The 19609-nt window shown below is 39.9% G+C and overlaps 1 protein-coding gene across 3 annotated transcripts; it reads left to right on the top strand.

Moving 5' to 3' along the window:
- Positions 1-7155: 7155 nt before the first annotated feature.
- LOC108936681 (phosphatidylcholine:ceramide cholinephosphotransferase 2-like) lies at positions 7156-18698 on the top strand. 3 transcript variants are annotated; one of them, XM_018756192.2, is made up of 6 exons: positions 7156-7259; positions 12105-12694; positions 15360-15477; positions 15699-15852; positions 16369-16535; positions 18004-18698. In XM_018756192.2, exons 2-6 carry the CDS (start codon positions 12228-12230, stop codon positions 18187-18189), a joined length of 1092 nt encoding a protein of 363 aa, XP_018611708.1. In that variant the 5' UTR covers positions 7156-7259; positions 12105-12227; the 3' UTR covers positions 18190-18698. The 3 variants fall into 3 exon arrangements, with proteins under 3 accessions (XP_018611708.1, XP_018611709.1, XP_018611710.1); XM_018756193.2 differs by lacking the exon at positions 7156-7259 and adding an exon at positions 7409-7485; XM_018756194.2 differs by lacking the exon at positions 7156-7259 and adding an exon at positions 7869-7963.
- The last annotated feature ends 911 nt before the right edge of the window (positions 18699-19609 follow it).

Genomic DNA, 19609 nt, shown 5'->3' with positions numbered 1-19609 from the left:
TTTTCTGTGGAATAATTCTTCTGGTATGCTGGACCTGATTGCTAATGCTGCTCCAGAGGTCAGCCAAAGTGAAGGGCTGGAGGACACGAGAGAGATTAATTACAGCGCAGAGACTGGTTCTCGATAAGAATGTTTCCATTTCCATTTCAAAGAAGACAATTTAATAACACAAACATACTTTTTGCATCTTTAATTTGACTTAAAACATACAATGGCATTCTAATTTTTCACTGCCAGTGGGTAGTACAATAGTTGACATTGACCGGAAGGTTCAGAACCTTCTGCCATCATTGCAACCCCACCTTTGTTCAAAGTGCTTACTCTAAACTTTTGAGCAAGAGTATCTTATTGCACAAATTGGCAAGTAATTGCAATTCCCTTTAGATATAAAGGTGTTCTCAAAATAATAGAATAATCATAATATCATTCATCAAGTTTTATACATAAACCACTTCACCTGGAGGTCTGACTTTATATGTATAGTTATTGAAATTATAAGATACATTAGTTGCTAAATAAATGAAAACTAAAGAAAAGATTATAGTCTGCTCGGAATTACTCCTATTTATCGGACATTTTTGCACAAGGCAACTTAAAGTGTCAGGTTTGTACATTAAGCTACTTGGAATAATTTAACAATTTATGCAGCTGGATGATTTTTACCAGTAATTCAGGAGTAATTCAGGGTAAGTACCATGATCAAGGGTAAAACAGCAAAAAGAGGGATTAAAACTCCTGTCTTCTGAGTGCAAGGCAACATTTCTATCCACTGCACTACCCATTGACCCCAATGAATAGTCACAATCAGCTTAGACTATTTAAAACATACTGTGGAGCACAGCACTGTGGGTTTGGATAGGGAGAAGAAGGCAGCGTTCATGATAAACATTTTTTTAGAGAACTGGCACACAGAGAAATAATGCCCTTGGTCCAAGGACCCTGTTTCCTCAAGGAGCTGCACCTCAAGCCAGCCTTCCCACCCTGCTTAGCGCTCCCAGGCTTTCTCTTCTTTCTCTCCCCTGGCAAACACAGTCATCCCCTTATATTCCCTGTACGTCACCCAAATCCAGCCAATTACAAAAACATATTTCCCGCTCAAACACAGTAACGCTGGTCATTACAATACCTTTATCCAGAAATTTGTCAATACTATATATATAGTGCCATTGCTGACCATCCCACTGTCACATTTAAAACATTTGTTCAGTTAGCATATTAATCATTGCAAGCTGCTTTGGAGAAAAGTGTCTGCTAAATAAATAAATAATGTAAAGTAATCAACAAAATAATTAACATTAGCAGAGATTTCATAACTTTCCAGACTTAAGCTCTACAAGTAGATGTTCATGTGAATCTCCCCAGGAGCAGTTATAAGCATGCTAAAATACTGTGTTCAGTACTGAGTGTATTGAAATTAGTCCATATTTTTTCTTTACAAACACACATATTTTCAGAGCCGCTTGTCCCATTTGGGGTCGCGGGGAACCAGAGCCTACCCAGTAACACAGGGTGTAAGGCCGGAGGGGGAGAGGACACGCCCAGGACGGGACACCAATCCGTCGCAAGGCAGTCCAAGCGGGACTCGAACCCCAGACCCACCGGAAAGCAGGACTGTGGTGCAACCCACTGCGCCACCACACCCCCCTCTTTACAAACACACTCAGGTAAAATCAAAAATTACTTTGAAAAATATTATTTCTTCAGAAATGTGTTAAGTGCACATTATAGAGTAAATGTTACTACACACCTGTTAGCTGGAATATGTTATTGAAAGTGGGGCTACTTGTCAAGTACTCGTTTACATGAACATTTATTCCTTTTTTCATCTATTAATTTAGCTGACACTCTTAAACTGATGAACAACTCAGAGAAAACAGCATTTCACCAACATATGAAACACAGAGACACAGATGCAGACACATGACTATACATTTGGTATGAGGTTTATGGTAAGAACCATACTTTTCCAATGTAAAAGGTAAATGAAAGGGATATAGAAGGAATGTATTAAAAGATATTAAATCAAAGCCTTTCATTTTCATCCTCTCTTTATATGACAGTTTGTTGGCTCAGAAGATAGTGTTGCATTTTTTCTTCTTTTTTCTTTCTTGACTTGTTTTGACTTGTTCCTTTAGAACTATCATTGCCACAGTCGTGTGTCTTTTATGATCTCATGTCGCCCCCCTCTGGGCTGCATGAATTTATTCCAAACCTTGTTTTGAGACCTACTACCTCTCATCCAGTCTTGTAGCACAGCGGGTTGGGCCTGCACTTGCTTTCTGGTGGGTGTGGGGTTCAAGTCCTCCTTGGGGTGCTTTGTAATGGACTGGCCCCCTGTTGTGGGTGTGTCCCCTCCCTAGCCAGGTTAGACTCTGGCTTGCCCTGACTGCCCCCCCCTTGGGACAAGAAGTTTCTGTGTGTGTGTCCCTCCCTCATCCTTTGGGATAGAGTACTGTAGAGATGTTTCCCCCAGTATTTAAGCCAGAACTCATAGTCCACATTAATAAAAGTACCATCACTGCTACAAAGTCAACCATTTACTCTATGTCAAAATCATAATGGAAAAGTAATATTTGAAGTGTCTAATGTCTGCTTATTTTCAGGAAATAATGCATCAGAAGCCAGGTTAACTTCTCTCTAACTCATACTGCCAATATTTTTCACAAAACAGAGCATTTTGGTTGTTTACTTACCTCACTACTGACTCCGGCCAACAACTTGTCCAGGCCATGGTGACTTGCCGTCTGGACTACTGCAGCTCTCTGCTGTGCGGCCTTCCTGCTACTGCCATCAAACCTCTACAGCTGATACAGAATGCTGCTGCAGGAATTGTGTTTGATTTGCGAAAGCGTTCCCATGTATCTCCTCTACTCATTTCTCTGCACTGGCTTCCTATAGCTGCCAGAATCAAATTCAAGACCCTAGTTACTGTCTACAAATGCATCAATAGAACTGCTCCCAGCTATTTACAAGACTTAATCATCCGCTACACCCCAGCCAGACCCCTTCGTTCGTCTACTTCAGCTCGCTTGGTGGTCCCTCGCACAAAAGGTAGAGCACGGAGGTTCTCGGTTCTGGCTCCGTTGTGGTGGAATGACCTTCCCCTCTCACTCAGAACTGCTGAAACTCTGTCTACATTCAAGAAGGGTCTGAAAACTCACCTTTTCCAGATCCACTTCACGCAAGATCTCTCCAGCTCATTTACAGTGTAACCGTTCACGCATCGTAATTCCATAAGCATCCTCAAATACAACCTTTATTCAGCCACTACTCTGGCATTGTACTTGCTTATTTCTGTATCTTATTTTAAAAAGAAAAAAAAAAAAAATTGGTGGGAGGGTATCAGGATTTGTCTATCCTGTGTTTTATGCACCTACTCGAATGATGAACCTCGATGCAGCAAGTGGTAGGTAACAAACTAGGTTTACTTGAGACTCATGCCTGCAGCTATGTCTCTTTCTCTCAATGTAATGCATAAATCGTACTTTTGCTGAGATGTACGTCACTTTGGACAAAAGTGTCTGCTAAATGAATAAATGTAAACGTAAATGAATAAATGTAAATGTGATGTAAATTCTTATGAATTTTAAAAAAGGTCTCCTTTTTGATTCAAAGTATGCATAAGTAGTGTTATAGTATTTCTATAATAAATATATGTTTGGTTGGCAAGTGAATCATACCTCATACATTGCAATGAAAGTTGCAAAATTAGATTTTTTTTTTTTTTAAATGGAATACTGACTCTTCAAGCAGCATAAATCCAGTCCTAGAAGTTACATTTTGGTATGTATCAGACTTGACTCCAGAAGTCGCACTTGATGTTAACCCTACTTAGCATCTATTTAAACTGCTTAACTAACTGTGAAACAACTCCACCGCTCGTGCTCCTGCCTTTCATTGCAAACAATAAACCCTAAATTAATCTGAGGCTTAGGCTCCGGCTCCCCGCGACCCCATACGGGACAAGCGGTTCAGATAGTGTGTGTGTGTGTGTGTGTGTGTGTGTGTGTGTGTGTGTGTGTGTGTGTGTGTGTGTGTGTGCTTTGTCTATGAACTGACACATTCTGTCAATCTGCATTGTTCACAGCCAAATCATTCAGAACAGGAAGTGACTTTTATAATGGCAATCTTAAGTAAGGTTAAGTAATCAATTCATTAATGAAAAAAATACATATTAGTTTATAGCCTTTGAAAAAAAATATCCACAGTGTTGGTGTAGTATTGCTACATTTTTATCTTGGACAGACTGTCCTGATAAATCAGTGATATTAACAGTGGATCGTATGAAGGGTATGAATGATTCTGTATGGATGTGAAGTTTTCAGGATGATCAGTGGGAGAGAGAATAAAAGAAAGGCATGAATATGTCAAAGTCCAGTTCTCTGAGTCTGACAGATTTGTCAAAATAATTACCATGGTGAATTTATCCTGTAAATTTTATATGCACACCACAGATAAATGGTATCAGTCAATCTGGTGTAGGATACATGTGAAATAATTCTGCATATTTTGAGATGTGCTATTAGCTCCAGATATATTAATATGTCATCACCCAGTATTTTGTACAACTGATGCAAGTTGGTGTGCAGCAGGTAGAAAATGGGACTCTGCTTGAAGCCCTGACATGACAGCTATTAAGGATAAGTAAAAATGTGCTTAAAATCCTCTGCAAACATATACATAAGGCATTACCTACATTTATATACATTAGGTATTTAATTTTTACACTAACATAAGATTCTTACTTTTTTATCCTGCATTTCAGAAAGCAGTTAGATTGCCACATGCCCCGTAACAATTTTATCACAGTAGCATTATTAATCAGCGGTTTGAATTCTGTCAAATAATGCAAAGTTATGTTATCCAAAGTTAATATAAAGAGTTCAGTGGTGTTCTAAACATTTGCATACACCCTTGCATTTGTTTATGTGAAAGCATTTGCAGGTTGCTCCATATTTACATCAAATATGCCTAAAGCCAACAGCTCCACATATTTTTGTCTGCATTTCACTACGTAATGCCAGCCTTATGATGTGAAACATAGCAACTGTTGCTTTCAGTGTTACAGTTTTAAAAAAGGGTTTGGGAAATATTAATTTTCTTCTGCTTTTTTCATACAGATGGCTCTGTCTGCAGGTACAGTTTCATTATTGAGAGAAAGAAAGAAGTTAAGATTATTGAGATGACAGGCATCTCAAAGGTGCCCTGGTGTCTCAATGACAGCTTCAACAGACAAACGGTGCGAACAAAAGGCCTCGCCCGTAGCACTGTTAACACCTGTATCCCCCAGGACAATGTGGGCACAGCTGCCTGCCCACAGGGTGTTACATAACCATCGCCCTTTTTTAATTCCTATAATTGTTATTTCATGCTGAAAGTGTAGAACGAGTCATGATCACTGAAATTAACTTTGCTGAATTTTTAACTATTTTTCATGCAACAGAAGGTGAAAAGGGTACAGTTGTGCTGTATGCATATACAGTTTTTGTGTGTTCCTTCAAATGTTTTTGTATTCTGCTATGCCCTTTGCTGGACATATTTAATTTGTCATGCAGTGTAGAATTCTTTGAATGTAAACACACACACTTTCTGAACCGCTTGTCCCATACGGGGTCAAGGGGAACCGGAGCCCAACCCGGCAACACAGGGCGTAAGGCCGGAGGAAGAGGGGACACAACCAGGACGGGACGCCAGTTCGTCGCAAGGCACGCCAAGCAGGACTCGAATCCCAGACCCACTGGAAAGCAGGACCCGGTCTTACCCACTGCACCACCGCGCTCCCTGAATGTAAACACCCTCTCTTTTAATTTTGCACTGTACTAATAGCGGTGAAAGAAGACCATATAGTTACTGTTAACATTTTTACTCTTTTTTTCAGTGCCTTTCTTGAAATCAGCTGACCATGATTTACCCTTTTATACAATAGGGTATCCTTACTCTGTCAATTCAGGCTAAGTACCTTGATCATGGGAACTACAACATAGGTGAGACTCAAACCAAAAACTTTTATATTACAAGGCAGCAACCATAAATCCATGTATGTTATTTTATATAAAATATAATTGCTGTGTTTATACATACTTATATTACAAGACATCTAAAAAAAGGTTGCAGGTTCAAATTCCACCGTACTCTGTAGTATGCTTGAGTGAGGTACTTACCCTAAACTGCTCCAGTAAAATTACCCAGCAGCATAAATGGGTAAAGAATTGTAGGTAACATAACACTGTAAGTCACTTTGGAGAAAAGTCTCAGCTAAGTGAATAAATATAAAGGTAAGATAGAGGTGAAAAACTGGAAATAGAAAAAAAACGTAGTCCTAGGTGATATAGCAGGAGGGGGGGTGTGGTGGTGCAGCAGGTTTGGCTGGGTCCTGCTCTCTGGCAGGTCTGGGGTTTGAGTCCTGCCTGGGGTGCCTTGCGATGGACTGGCGTCCCGTCCTGGGTGTGTCCCCTCCCCCTCCAGCCTTGCACCCTGTGTTGCCGGGGTAGGCTCCGGTTCGCCACGGCCCCCACTCGGGACAAACGGTTTCAGTCAATGTGTGTGTGTGATATAACAGTACACAAGTTATTGTGGCAGCAGGTAGTGCAGTAATTAAGACTCTTCCCTTGGAACACGAGGTGTCCCGATGCCAATTCAAACCCCTTCGCATGACATAGCAGTTAGTGTGGAGTGTGGAGTTGCTGGTTCAAATCCCCCCTCCTGCTGCAGTACCTGCTTGAACAAGTACTTACTCTGCATTGATATAGTAAAAAATACCCAGCTTTATATGGGTAAATTATTATAAATTTGATTGTGTAACATGATAGTGAGATCCATGGAACAAAGGTGTCACATAACAGAGGCTGAGTAGCATTACGAATAGCGAATATCTATAACATAGGTGTCGCTCTGCAGAAAACAAAAGTTTCTGCTAATGAATACATGACATCATTTAGACATCCGACGAAGAGCTTCGCAAATATTTCAGCGCTAGATGTACATGATCATGTAGTAGACACAGCTCGGTGCTTCAATTAGAAGAGACAAATGAAAGGAGAGTGGGATTTTATTCGTGTGTTCGCAATGTGGCAGTGCCAGTCAGCCCAGCTAAACGAATTACACACACGGCAGCTGCGTGAAAGTGAAGTGTCGCGCGCTCGTCCAGCGCTCCGTGATGCGCCGCGCGAGGAGGAGCGCCGGGCCACCAGGAGGCAGGTCTTACAGAGCACCTCACAAGAGCAGGAAACCTCTCAGGCCAGGGCGCCGTGGGAACCGAGGTACGGACTTGTTTTACCTCTCTTTTTCTCTCCCAACCTCCCCCCTGCTCTGCCGCGTGTCGTTTGCGCGTTTCCCAGTAAAAGTGGTCGTCAACTCTGTGTGTGAGTGTGACGTGGAGTATCACTCTCCGGCGTGGAGCGCACCTGGGCGCCGTGTGTGGGCTTTCAACGCGAACGTCGTTGTTGAACCTTACTGACTAGTTACTTACTAAATAATGAGTACTAAGTAAGTAATATTACCCGTATGTCTCGTGTGGCAGTGGTTATCGGCGCGTTTTGCCGAGCGCGCGCGCTCGGACGCCGCGCACCGCACCGCCTGAGAGTTTTTCACGCTCCTTACGAGCTGCTTGTTAGGCGGAAAACTTTGGTTTTTCGCCTTTCACTTGCGTTCCTTCGGGTTTTCCTTGCATTGAGGCGCAATTTCCACGACCTTAGAGACAGAATGAGGCGTTTTAAAAGACTTTTAAAGTGAAAAGTGACAGGAAACGACCGCGACGACTCGACCCCAGAGCAGACTATTTGCACACAACGGACACACAAGTAAAAAAAAAAAAATACCTTGTTTCTCCTAATTATGCTGTTTACATCGCAAAGGGATGTATGGACCAACTTATCAGCTTCAGTTAGCTGTCATATTTAGTCTTTTTTTAATTTTAAATTTCAATTTCTGCTTTTACTCGAGTGTCTCCTCAGGCAATCTGCAGGTATGTTGCTCCCAGCTCTAAGACAGTTACATCCACTTTGTTTATTACTGTTTTATATCATTGCCCTCACTTACTTATTGTTATTTGCTACTTATTCCAGCTGTGTGTGTGTGTGATGACTTCACACATGTTAAATAGGAGGAACCCTACTAGAGCAGTTGTTCCCACGATTTTATGTGGCATTCCTTCCTTCTAATAGTTCTATGTTAAGACACAACAGTGACTTTTCCAGTTTTTTGTCAGTAATACATGCATGTTTTGTGGTACTCTATCAACATTCAACCAAGTAAAAGCAGGTGATTCCATGGATAACCTTAAGTAACCCCTGGTTTACAGCAGTTTCATGTGACAGACTGTAGAGCACGCGGTGACACACACAGTGACAAACGGTGATTCACTTCAATGTGAAGCCATGCTGGGGCTACAGAAGTGTGTGAAGGACACGTGTAATCACACTATATGGATTTTTTTATTTATTGGAAATAGCTTTAGGATCCTGGCTCAGCAGTTTTTGTGTCCAGGTCATAGCTTTGGGTAATGGGTTCAATATTGAAAACACTGAATGCAAAGGTTATTCATGGTAACTTTTATCAGTATTTCAGCATAACCTTTGTGTAATTTCAGAAATTTGTGGAGCAGGTGATATGGTGGTAAAGGTTATGACCCTGTAACATAGTTACCACCTCAAAAAATAAAGACACATAAAATGGGTGAAACTGTAAATGAATGAAAGCAATAAGTAAGCAAGAAAACAATAATTGACAAGAAAAGAAGCCAGTAATAAAAAAAATGCTATAAAGCATTGGTTTGTGAAAAGATTAAAACACAGGATATTTGCTTAGGTGACATAAAAAGATCACTGTAGTGTAAAGATAATCACTTTAGTGTACCCGATTTGAATTTGAAGGCATCACAATGTCTTGTATTGAAACATCTCCTGAAAAAGTGCATAACAGCCCAAATATATTTTATAACTCAGCTACATATACAATGATGTGTCACTGCCAGTTTTCCAGCGCAAATCATGTTAAATAAATCCGCACTGGAGTGGTGACAAAATGTGGAATATGTTTCACCTTAAGAGCCCAGAGGTCCTGAGACAGGTTTGACAGTAGGCAGGACATTGCTACTTTATTTTACTAAAGTGACCTGTATTTTATCACTATTTTATATATTTATGAGTAGCATGGTGGTGCGGCTGATGGCCCTGCCACATCATAGCACCTGGGCTGTTTGGGCATATGTTCAAATCCAGTTCAATCTGTGTGGAATGTTCTCTTTGTGTCTGCTTTTGTTTCCTTCCACAGTCCAAAGACATGCAGTTCAGGTTAAATGTTGATTCTAAGTTGCCCTTAATGCGTGCATGTGTGTGTGCGTGCGTGCTCTGTGATGCACTGGTATCTCGTCCGGAGTGTACCCCCATAGCTTGCACAGGTGGTTCTGGAATGGGATCTGGACCGCTGTAAACAGGAGAAGCAGTTAGTGAAAGCGAGTGAATTTATTTATTTAAGTTTGTTCAGGATTTTAAATAAATATATCATTTTTAAAAAATGGAGCTGAATTGCTGCAGCAGTAATTAAAATATATTGCTTTGAGGTTGCCATCGCAAGGCTGTCTAAGATTAAGATAGACTAAGATAATCCTGTCCAGAAATTCCTTTAGTAATGTCTCGGTTTCCACGTTGAATTTAAACAGCAGGTTTCTAAGGTTTTTTGTCATCTCTAGGAGTGATTTGAGATTCTGTCTGCCTGAGCTGTGTTCAGGTGGGTAGCATCAGTGGTAATATTTTGCAGGGAATGGCTGCAGTCCTTTTTAGAGCATGTCCTGCTGAGGAGATGGTGGGCTGCTTGTGTAAATGGTTTGAGGAACTAATGCTGTTGATGCTGATGAAGAGAACATAGATTACTTTTTGAACACATGAAAAGTCTGTGACTGGGCACGGTGAACGTTTGTGTGAGTCACGCTTTCCCACGCCCTGGCTGTCTTCTGACTCGCATCAAATGAGCTTCCCATGGGAGAAGGTGTTTTATTTCAGGAATCTTAAAAGTGCACCATTGACCTTAAATGGTTTCTTGAATTGTCAACAAGTTGGGTCTTTTTTTGAAGGATCTGCTTATGTTTCAGGTTATTGGCTGAAATGCAGTGGGGCAGAACCTCAGTTTGACATAGCTCCAATATTCTCCTCTCAAGGAACTGAAGGTATATCATGGGAGGTATTAGCTCATTCGATCAGTCAGAGCTGTGGATTGATGTTTTCAGCAACACTAGAGACCCATGCTGAGTGTATTGAGTGAACATTAAGATTTGAACTTTTCAAATGACAAAGAACAATGGTCTGTTCAAAAAGATTCAAGGGAAGTTTTTTTGTGGGCACCATTCAAGGACTTTTTGATTTTCTCTCATTACTTGTTGATTTAAAAAATGTGAACCTCAAGAGATGCTCAAATGTTTGGACAAAGATAAGAAAGACAAAGGACCAGCTCACATGGTTGAAAATAAAGCTTTTGGATGAATGGCCTTATTCAGCATTCAGATGGCAATGCATTCATCTTAGTGTTTGATAAGGTGCAGAAATCCATACCACACATACTTTCATGACAGGTTTACGACTCTGGGGAAGAACTTAATGTTTCTTTAGTATGTCTGGTCGCTAGTGTAATCTTGATGTGAATTCACAACTAAGAGAGGAAACTGCTTCTACCGTCAAGGTGTTGTATGGACTAGGGCTGGCACTGGTAGCTACAATTTCAGTAAAATTAGAATTTAGCCTTTGCAACCACTGTAGAATGCTCAGAACAAGAACATTTACTGTCCAAGCCTGATTTTTTTTTTTTTTTTTTTTTTTTTTTCCCCTCCCTCCCTTCACTTCCTTCAGCAGAACCCACCCATATTTGTCTTGCTGTTTCATCACACAGGAAATGCAGCAGGGAGAACTCAAGTATGAGGGTGTGACAACAGGTTTCAGTGGGGTTAGGTGTCTGGTTAATTATTAGCCCAATATTTTCCAGCCTTATGCTGTTTTATCACTATGACTAACTTCCATTTCTTTTTTTAAGTAGTAAGGATTATTATTATTGTAAGTTCTTATTTTTGTCTAGTATTTTACACTCCAGTCTTTTATAAATGCATGTGTCTTTGAGTAAATAGCATTTTGTGTCTGACATTCATCCATCCTATTTGGCACTCCCTTCCTTAAACTAAATAGCCTGCATTGTTACTAAGTGCAGAAGAATTTTACAAAGTGTAGATACAACTTGTAATTTTGTGACGTCCACTGAGCCCGCTGTCCTAAAGGAGTCATTTTAATTAACAGTAAGGAAGAAGCACAAATTGGAGCAATAGCTGTCCATAAAAAACAACCCAAACAAATAGAACCAGAAATATTTAATAGACACTGGCTGGTCCTTAGTTAGAAAAATTGATAATTTTTCCTGAAAGCAAATAGTTATTTGCATGCTAAAGGAAAGCAAAGGTAAGGGTGCAAAAACCCACCAGGAATCATCTGACATTCAGTCTTCTACGTAAGGAGTTTAAAAGAAGCAGCCATCAACCTCTAACTTTATAAAGAATTGCTATTGTTGTTTTTTTCTGTTCTTTAAGAAATGTATATTATACATTAATAGTATGTCAAATTTAAGTTTTCCGTGTGTCAGAATTTATCTGCTCACAGGATATCAGTGTGTGTAGTCATATGAGCACATCGATTCTAAATCTGTTGTAGCAGAAATGGAGTATAAATTGCATAGAGGGCCGCACCTTTTTCTGTGGGGGTCACAGTCGTTGCTCATTGTTGATTCCCTTTGTGCTGGGGTAGAGCTCCTATGAATTGAATGCCTTCTGGCTGGGGTGTAGTTCTTACACTGTCATTTTGGAGACATGTGACACGGGTTTTTCTTTTGGGGTTTGAGGCAGCAAGTGTGTGTTTGTCTTCACATCTTGGGTTAACTGAGGCTTTTCACCTTAGTAATGTTTTTCAAAAAATACAGATTAACATAAGTTTCATATTGAAAAGGTTTTGTGTGTTTCCTGAAGATAGAAAAAGGTAGTTGTACCAATCATAAGTATTATCCGCTTTTATTCTCATTGACAGATTCATTTTTTTAGCTGCTGTTGTTGGCTGTAAAAATTGTTTTATTTTTAGGTCTTGTGAGACACTGCAATTCATCCAGCATTCAAAGATTTCTTGCCAAACCAGCAAGTAAAGAAGTTGTTTCCTGCCACTGGAGAACTTGGCTTCAGCAGACTGTCACCTGTAGAGGACACCATGGAGCGACCGCCGCTCTTGCCCAAGGGCAGTACTGTTAACGGGCATATAGACATCCACATTGAAGAGTCACCTTGCGAATTGTCTGTCAGCCAATCCCAGGACTCACCAGATGGTGAAGCTGGTCACAGAAATGGTGGGCGGAGCTGCCTCTCTCGGGGTTTGTGCCGCACCATCCGGAAGCCCCGGGAGAACATAGTGTCAGTGACAGACTCCGAAAATCATTTGCCGCTGGAATGGTGGAAAACTGGAATCGCCTTCATCTACGCTCTCTTCAACCTGGTCCTCACCACAGTCATGATCACTGTAGTGCACGAGCGGGTCCCGGCCAAGGAGATTTACCCACCCTTACCAGACAAGTTCTTTGACTACGTTGACCGTGTCACATGGGCCTTCTCTGTGACTGAAGTCAATGGGATGGTGCTCGTGGGCCTCTGGTTCCTTCAGTGGCTCTTTCTCAGATACAAGTAAGTGCCTCTGCTGTCGTATGACCTCTTCTCTAGCTTTGTACAGACGGCCTCCCAGAAACAACCTTTCATGCCAAGAAAGACCACAGGCCATTTATGATGACTCAGATATTATATTTTCTGTTGATAGAAAATTAGTACCCTTGAACTTCAACATCCAAACACAACTGGGACTGAAATTCTGTTCCTAAATCAAATTGTACCTAAAGGGAACCACTACATTACAGTCAATAAAATCTTCATAATCCATATTAATCCCTTGATTTAGTCACCGGTTAAGTTTTTTTAAAAAAAAAAAAAAACAGGTAATTCTGTCATGAATTAGATTTGGCATAAAACTTTTAACTTCAGGTAGCATTAAAGTCTACATTAAAATTACTGAAAATAAAAATACATGATCTCCTCAGCCTCCTGTTCAGTGTCTTGTGATCTTCTTCATAAGTGCAAGACTGTGCCATGTTCCTCCTGAGCATCAGCTGGAATAAGAGTGTGATGGAGGGTAGCATGAGGAAAACCTGTTTAAAAATGTTTAACCTTAAATACCATATAGATATCTTATTTGTTACTGAGAACACAACAAAACTGGTAATGAAGATGGGACTCATTCATCACATAAATGTGCAGAGTTTGTCAGCATCTGGTCAAGTAGTTTGGAATCAAAATGCTTAGAAATATGAATGTAACAGTGACAAAGGGAAACTCAGGGTCTTTTTTTTTTTTTGCTCTGCAACACTATGCAATTTTCAGTATAAATATTTGTATCTTGGAAAATTCAGAACTCAAATGGTTGTAACATGAGGTACCCTGGAGCTGGAATTTTTTCTTTCAAAAACTGTGTGTTATATAGATTACAGGCTAACATCTGATTAGAGATGGCCAAACGCCCCTCTAAGTGAGTTTTTATTGTGTTACTGGTGCTTTTCTCAAAAGTAACTTGCAAGCTACTTATAGTGATTTACCCATTTATATAGCTGGATAATTTTTACAGTATAAACTCAAAGTACCTTGCTCAAGAGTACTACAGTAGGAGGCGACATTCAAACATGAGTCCTTGAAATGCGGTTTGAGAGCTCTAACCCCTACACCACCTGCTGCCCACAACAGCCGAGTGGCAAAGTGCCTCAAGTGGTCCTATGACATGGAGTCTCAACCAGGACACACCGTCTATGAGTTTTTAACAGACCCAGGGGACACTACTTGGAGCATGGGTAGGGGTGACAGAAAAGGGTCTTACCACAACAAATGTTTTTCACCAAGAGCTTAAAGCACTAGACACAGTGTGGTAAAGGACAAAGTTGTGAAGAAGAAGCAAAGCTCCTGGTTGGCAGTTTGTCAGCAGCCAGTGCCACGTGACATTGACGGTGATCCACAAAGAGAGACTCTCGTCAAGCTGATCAACATGTACAGACACATTTACTTCTGCAGAGAGAAAGCAAGAGCGCTGCCTAGAAGACCAACAGTGCTGCAAAACCCTACCTTATTTGTTGCAGCTCATGCCTGGAAACATTCACACAACGATATTTGTAATTAAAAATGGTGAAATCTTTGTATTGGGCAATTTATTACTCATTATGGGACCCTTGAAAATAAGTGGATTTTACATATTTTTGCATTCTGTAGGTTAAAAGATATCAAAAATCAAAAGTGGCCCCGTGGAGCTCTATAGGCTGTGCTGTCAATTTTAAAAGGGGAAATATAGAATTCTTCAGTAAAATGTTGTCAAAACATAGTCTGTTGTTTTATCATGATTTGTTTGTCCACCACTTTCATTGTTAAGCTTGATTTAAAGGTTGATGTTCAGGTTGTCAGTACCCAACCACAGAGTTGTGTCTTTTTAGTACTTTGTGATGGAGTCTTTACTATTTATTTATAGCTGCTTGTTATCAATTTATTTATTCTGAGATGTGTCCCTGGGTGGCACAATCCCATGTAGACATGACCTCACAGTCTCCAACAAGCATGCCAGGAACAGCAGCCAGGAAAACTGGTTGCAGGGACATATTGCCAGCAAAAAAAAAAAAAAAAAAAATAGATGGGATAGAGAAGAATACCTGTGGCAATCAGAATAGGTGGCGATCTGCTATGGGACTATGACACCCATAACTAATGCAGTTTCTCTGTTTAACTGTATTAGGAAAAAACCATTTTTTTTTTTAAAAAAAGTATGTAAAAAATTTCCCAACGTGGCAGAGAAGCTATATCACCCTGCTTTCATTTTTAGTATCACTTGTATTACAGTATTTGGTATGCGTCATCATTGCCTTTAGGGCTTTTGTAGGCTGTTTCTCCACTGCCAAAACATGGGTAACCTGTTTTTAATCAGATATAGTATTAAAATGAATGTGTATAGCTGGCACTGATAGCCGAAGATGGTTATGACTTAAAAATGCAAGGAATTTAGCCTTTTTAATCACATTATCAGTTACTACTTCTGTGTATTACACTGGCTCCTCATCAGAATCAGATTTCTTTGGTCAATTATGCACATGCGTACAAGAAATTTTGCTTCAGTTCCCAATGGCTTATACTGTAGAGTAAACAAAGTTGCAGTTTATTCCAAGATACAAATATTTCCCAGTTTGTTTATTTTTAATGGAATTTCCCTCACTGTTCTACTTTTTGTACTCATAGTGAGCTGACCACCTTGCTTGGGTTGTCTCCCCAGGGCCATAGTCGGCCGACGGTTCTTCTTCCTGATGGGAACCTTATACCTGTATCGCTGTGTCACCATGTATGTCACCACACTGCCTGTCCCAGGAATGCACATGACCTGTGCCCCCAAGGTGAGAAGTAATGTTTATTGATTGAAGGTGCTATTCCGACACATTTGAACATTGTAATATAGTGATTGATGCCTACAAGAGTTTGTACATTTCTTTCACATCAGTGTCCTCCATTTGCTCTGGTTTCCTCCCTTAGTCAAAAGATGTATTTCAGGTGAACTGGTGAATTGAATTTAAATTGCCCTTAATTTATATTTGTGTGGGGGGCTTTTCTTGCTCAGCTGTACAGTGACTCGCAGGCCAAAGTGCAACGGATTCTGCGTCTGATCTCTGGAGGAGGCCTGTCCATCACCGGCTCCCACCTCATGTGTGGAGACTTCTTGTACAGTGGTCACACAGTCATGCTCACACTCACCTACCTGTTCATCAAGGAGTGTACGTGCAAAGCTTTGTGTACTTAAGTCACATTGTGAAACTGCCTGAGGTGCCTTCACTCACATTCAGATTCAGATGAAAAAAGATTTAGATATGAGACAATTGCACTTCCATTTTGGAAGGGAAATTAGCATCAGTAAAGTTGTGTTATGTTGTAGTAGTTTGCATGTAAATATGTAATAAATACTTTTTCAAAAAATACTTTTTATATATAAATACTCTTTAAAAAATACAATACTGATAAAATAGTTAATGTACTTTGGTTTGAATCCCACCTCCTGCTCTAGCGCCCTTTATCAAGGGAGTTAACCTGAATTTATACGGTAAGAACTACTTAGCTGTGTAAATACGTAAATAGTGTAAGTTACTTGGGAGAAAAGTGTTAGAAAAATAAATGGGGGGAGAATATACATTTTAAAAAATTTTCCAGGAAAAATACTTACAAGTGGGTGTGGAGGTCTCTTTTAGATGATGGCTCTATAATTGCAAGTGTAATATCTGAATGTTGATTTCCAGATTCGCCGCGCTCTGTGTGGTGGTATCACCTTGTGTGCTGGGTGCTCAGTGTAGTGGGCGTGATTTGTATCCTCCTGGGCCATGAGCACTACAGCGTGGACGTTGTGGTGGCCTACTTCGTCACCTCCCGCCTCTTCTGGTGGTACCACGCCATGGCCAATGAGCAGGTGGGCTTCACAGTACCTCTTTTCACTACTTTTTGGAGACACAAGTTGCACAAGTCCTGGCAAAACAGAATGCCATGGTGTTTAATGCATCATCCACGTTTCAAACCACAGCGACAGAAACAATGGTACACAGGTACTGTATGCACTGTATTATGTCTGCTATGCATTTAGCAAGATTTACTCACTGCTTCTTTGCCTGCAAATGTAGCTGTATGTGACAGCAGGTGGTGTGCCTGCAGCTGCCACTTTGTGCTCGAAGAACATGGGTTCAGATCCCACCTTCTGCTGTGCTTATTCTACATTGATACAGTAAAAAAAAATACCATTCTGTATAAATGGTTAAAAACTGCAAGTAGCTTAATGCTAAGTTACTTCAGTGTTATAGTGTTTACCTTAAATTTAATTACAGTAGGCCTTGACTATAGTTAGGAGGTTCCGAGAAAGGATAGGTACTGCAGTCTCAGCACTTTCAGGCTACTATAGCATTTTCTTTAGATTCATAATGGTATGAAAATAATGGTATTAATGACATCTTGGTATATAACCATAATGACATGTATATAGTACTTTTATTATAATGGAATGGTTGATGGTTTATTTTACCACTAAAGGCAGTGGTCTGCTGCATGTGGAAGTGCAGGATGAAAAACTGTAATGAAATGAAAAGCATGTATTTGAGAATCATGTGACTGCTTGTAGTACATGGTGAACACCAGGCTCAGGTATTTTACCTGAGGTGGTTGGTTTCAGACAGGGGTGGTGCAGTACTCTTCAAATGGTCTTCTGGTGTTTATTACACCGCACATTTTTTCAAATGATTTATTGGAAACCCTTGGGAATGTGCCTCCTTGTCTTTAACACCGTTTTTAACTGCCCCCTACTGGTGTCTAGAAAAACAGTTAGCCCTCATACAACAGGAGTCATAAAACTTAGAACGAAAAAAAACGCTCTAACAGCTTTACCATCAACACTTGAATCACTGTCCCTGTCGCTGCCCTGTTAGTCTGGCTTACTCTCTTTTAATATCAGCACTAGATGGAGACAGAGATTCTTTCACACATTTTTTTAATGCCTGCACTTCTATAACAAAGCCATTGGCATAATACCTCTCTTTCACATGGACAACCAGAACCAATGAAACCTATTGTTCAAGGTAAATGTAAATCACAACTTAATCTATTTACACTGATTTGCCCATTCACACAGCAGTCATTTCTCCTGTATCAGTTCAGGGTAAGTACACACTCAAGTGTCCTACAGCAGGAGCAAGAATTCAAAGTGAGCTCTGACAACTTTTCCACTTGCTGCCTACCATACGTCAGCTGGACACGAGGAAGCGGACTGTAACCTTAGTAATTTTCTAGTTCCATACGCTTGAAATGTAGTGAGAAGTGTTTGAGAAACTGCAGCACTGGACACTCTGCAGTGTCATCTCATCTCACCATTTTCCATGTTGCTGAGTTAACAGGCTATGCAGTTCTCGAGCAACAGCTACCTAAGGAACACCTGGTGGAATCCTGTGTTCAACTTCCTGGAGAAGAACGTGCAGACCCAAGTGCCGTGCACCTTTTGCTGGCCCATCTCCTGGCGGCCCTCCTGCCTCAAGAGTAAATGCAAGAGGTACTCCATAGTGCAGAGCATACGTGAGGAATGACCCCTAAGACGAGCAGTGGCCTAGCATCCTTCTGGATTCACATTTACAGCTCTGCCACCAGAATTTTACAGCACAGCTTCCAACGTCGTCCCAAAGAATACAGATACTTTCACAAGGAAGTAAAACTGGCATGTTGAAACAAACCCCAGCAATTTTCTATGTAGAAAAAGGAACCACACACAGTTCTGACATGTTTTGTGAATTATAAATGTTCTGATAAGTGCAATTACACAGAGTGAATATGAAAGCATTTAAAACATTTATGTTAAGTTTTTTATGAGCACGTTTTGCCAATTTTGGAAACAGTGAAGGGTCACTATTTTGTATAAATAATGAAAACTGAAGTATAAAAGAGATGCTGAGACAATCAGTTGAAGTTGTTACTGGTGAAAGATGTAACTTTGTTTACCTTGGTTCTAATCCTGAACTTAAGCATTACCGTTTACAGTAAAGGTTTTATGTAAATATTTCAGTAATGATCAGGACCAGAAAATAATTGTGTAATTTTGTAGTAATAGTACATCCATATATTTCCAAAATGAATGTTTCTTTTTCTAGTGTTAATGATTGGTGTTTCACTGAAAATATGCCTTACAAATTTTACATTGTTCTTTGATCTTTTTGCCAAATATGCATTATATTTTACAGTGTTACAAATTGCATATTAGACTACTGATTAGAAATAAACAAGGTGACTATATTGTTGGCTAATTTGTATGTTTAAACTTTAATTTCAGAAAAAGTGTCATTGTTTTTTCCTAAATAAGTCCTTCTCTTTTGGTTTTACTCAAATACTTAATACTTTAATTACTTAAAATTAAAACTAGTGACATTTTTTCCCCACAGGACATATCGACTTTATACTCCTTACATGAGCAGTTACTTAGTACAAGCCATGACTACTTAAAAAAAAAAAAAAAAAAAGTCTTGTTTTAACACTGGCTAACATGGAAGTTGTTGGTAAAGTGTACTAAAGAGATGTCATACTCTTTACTGAGTGTATTTTGTAAAATGTATGAGTAAACACAAGTATAGGAGGTTCTCTTTAGATGGTGTTATGAAAGAGCTTGTGGTTTGAAGGGTTTCAAGGCTGGGTAATCTAAAGTGTTACAGAACTCTGGTGTACTGTATATTACAGTGAAGATTGAACTGACAAATTATGCTGAATTGTACAATAGAACGTCAGAAAAGTTTGCACTGTTATACTTCAGAGAAAACATTGGTTTTCCATGAAATCGGATTTTTTTGTCATGTGCCTTCAAATAATACTGTCAGTGATAATTGCATAAATCCAAAGATCACACACTTATAAGATTTAGACTTGAAATGTTGTTTTGTCATTCATTGTTATTTATCTGCCTGTGTAAACTTAATGATTGTTAAAAAGTAAAGTGAGCTATTTAAACAGATTTATCTTGGA

The sequence above is a fragment of the Scleropages formosus genome, chromosome 3 (genome assembly GCF_900964775.1).
Source record: "Scleropages formosus chromosome 3, fSclFor1.1, whole genome shotgun sequence".
In the NCBI taxonomy this organism is placed as follows: Eukaryota; Metazoa; Chordata; class Actinopteri; order Osteoglossiformes; family Osteoglossidae; genus Scleropages; species Scleropages formosus.
Note: the sequence above shows the minus strand (reverse complement) of the source record. Positions and strands in the feature narration are given on the sequence as shown.

Bases quoted from the DNA above. Each gene is read 5' to 3' on its own strand.
- LOC108936681 (XM_018756192.2), top strand. From the start codon at position 12,228: ATGGAGCGACCGCCGCTCTTGCCCAAGGGCAGTACTGTTAACGGGCAT. The intron at 15,853-16,368 runs GTACGTGCAAAG...GTTGATTTCCAG, and splicing joins CTACCTGTTCATCAAGGAGT to ATTCGCCGCGCTCTGTGTGG. The intron at 16,536-18,003 runs GTGGGCTTCACA...CTGAGTTAACAG, and splicing joins ACGCCATGGCCAATGAGCAG to GCTATGCAGTTCTCGAGCAA.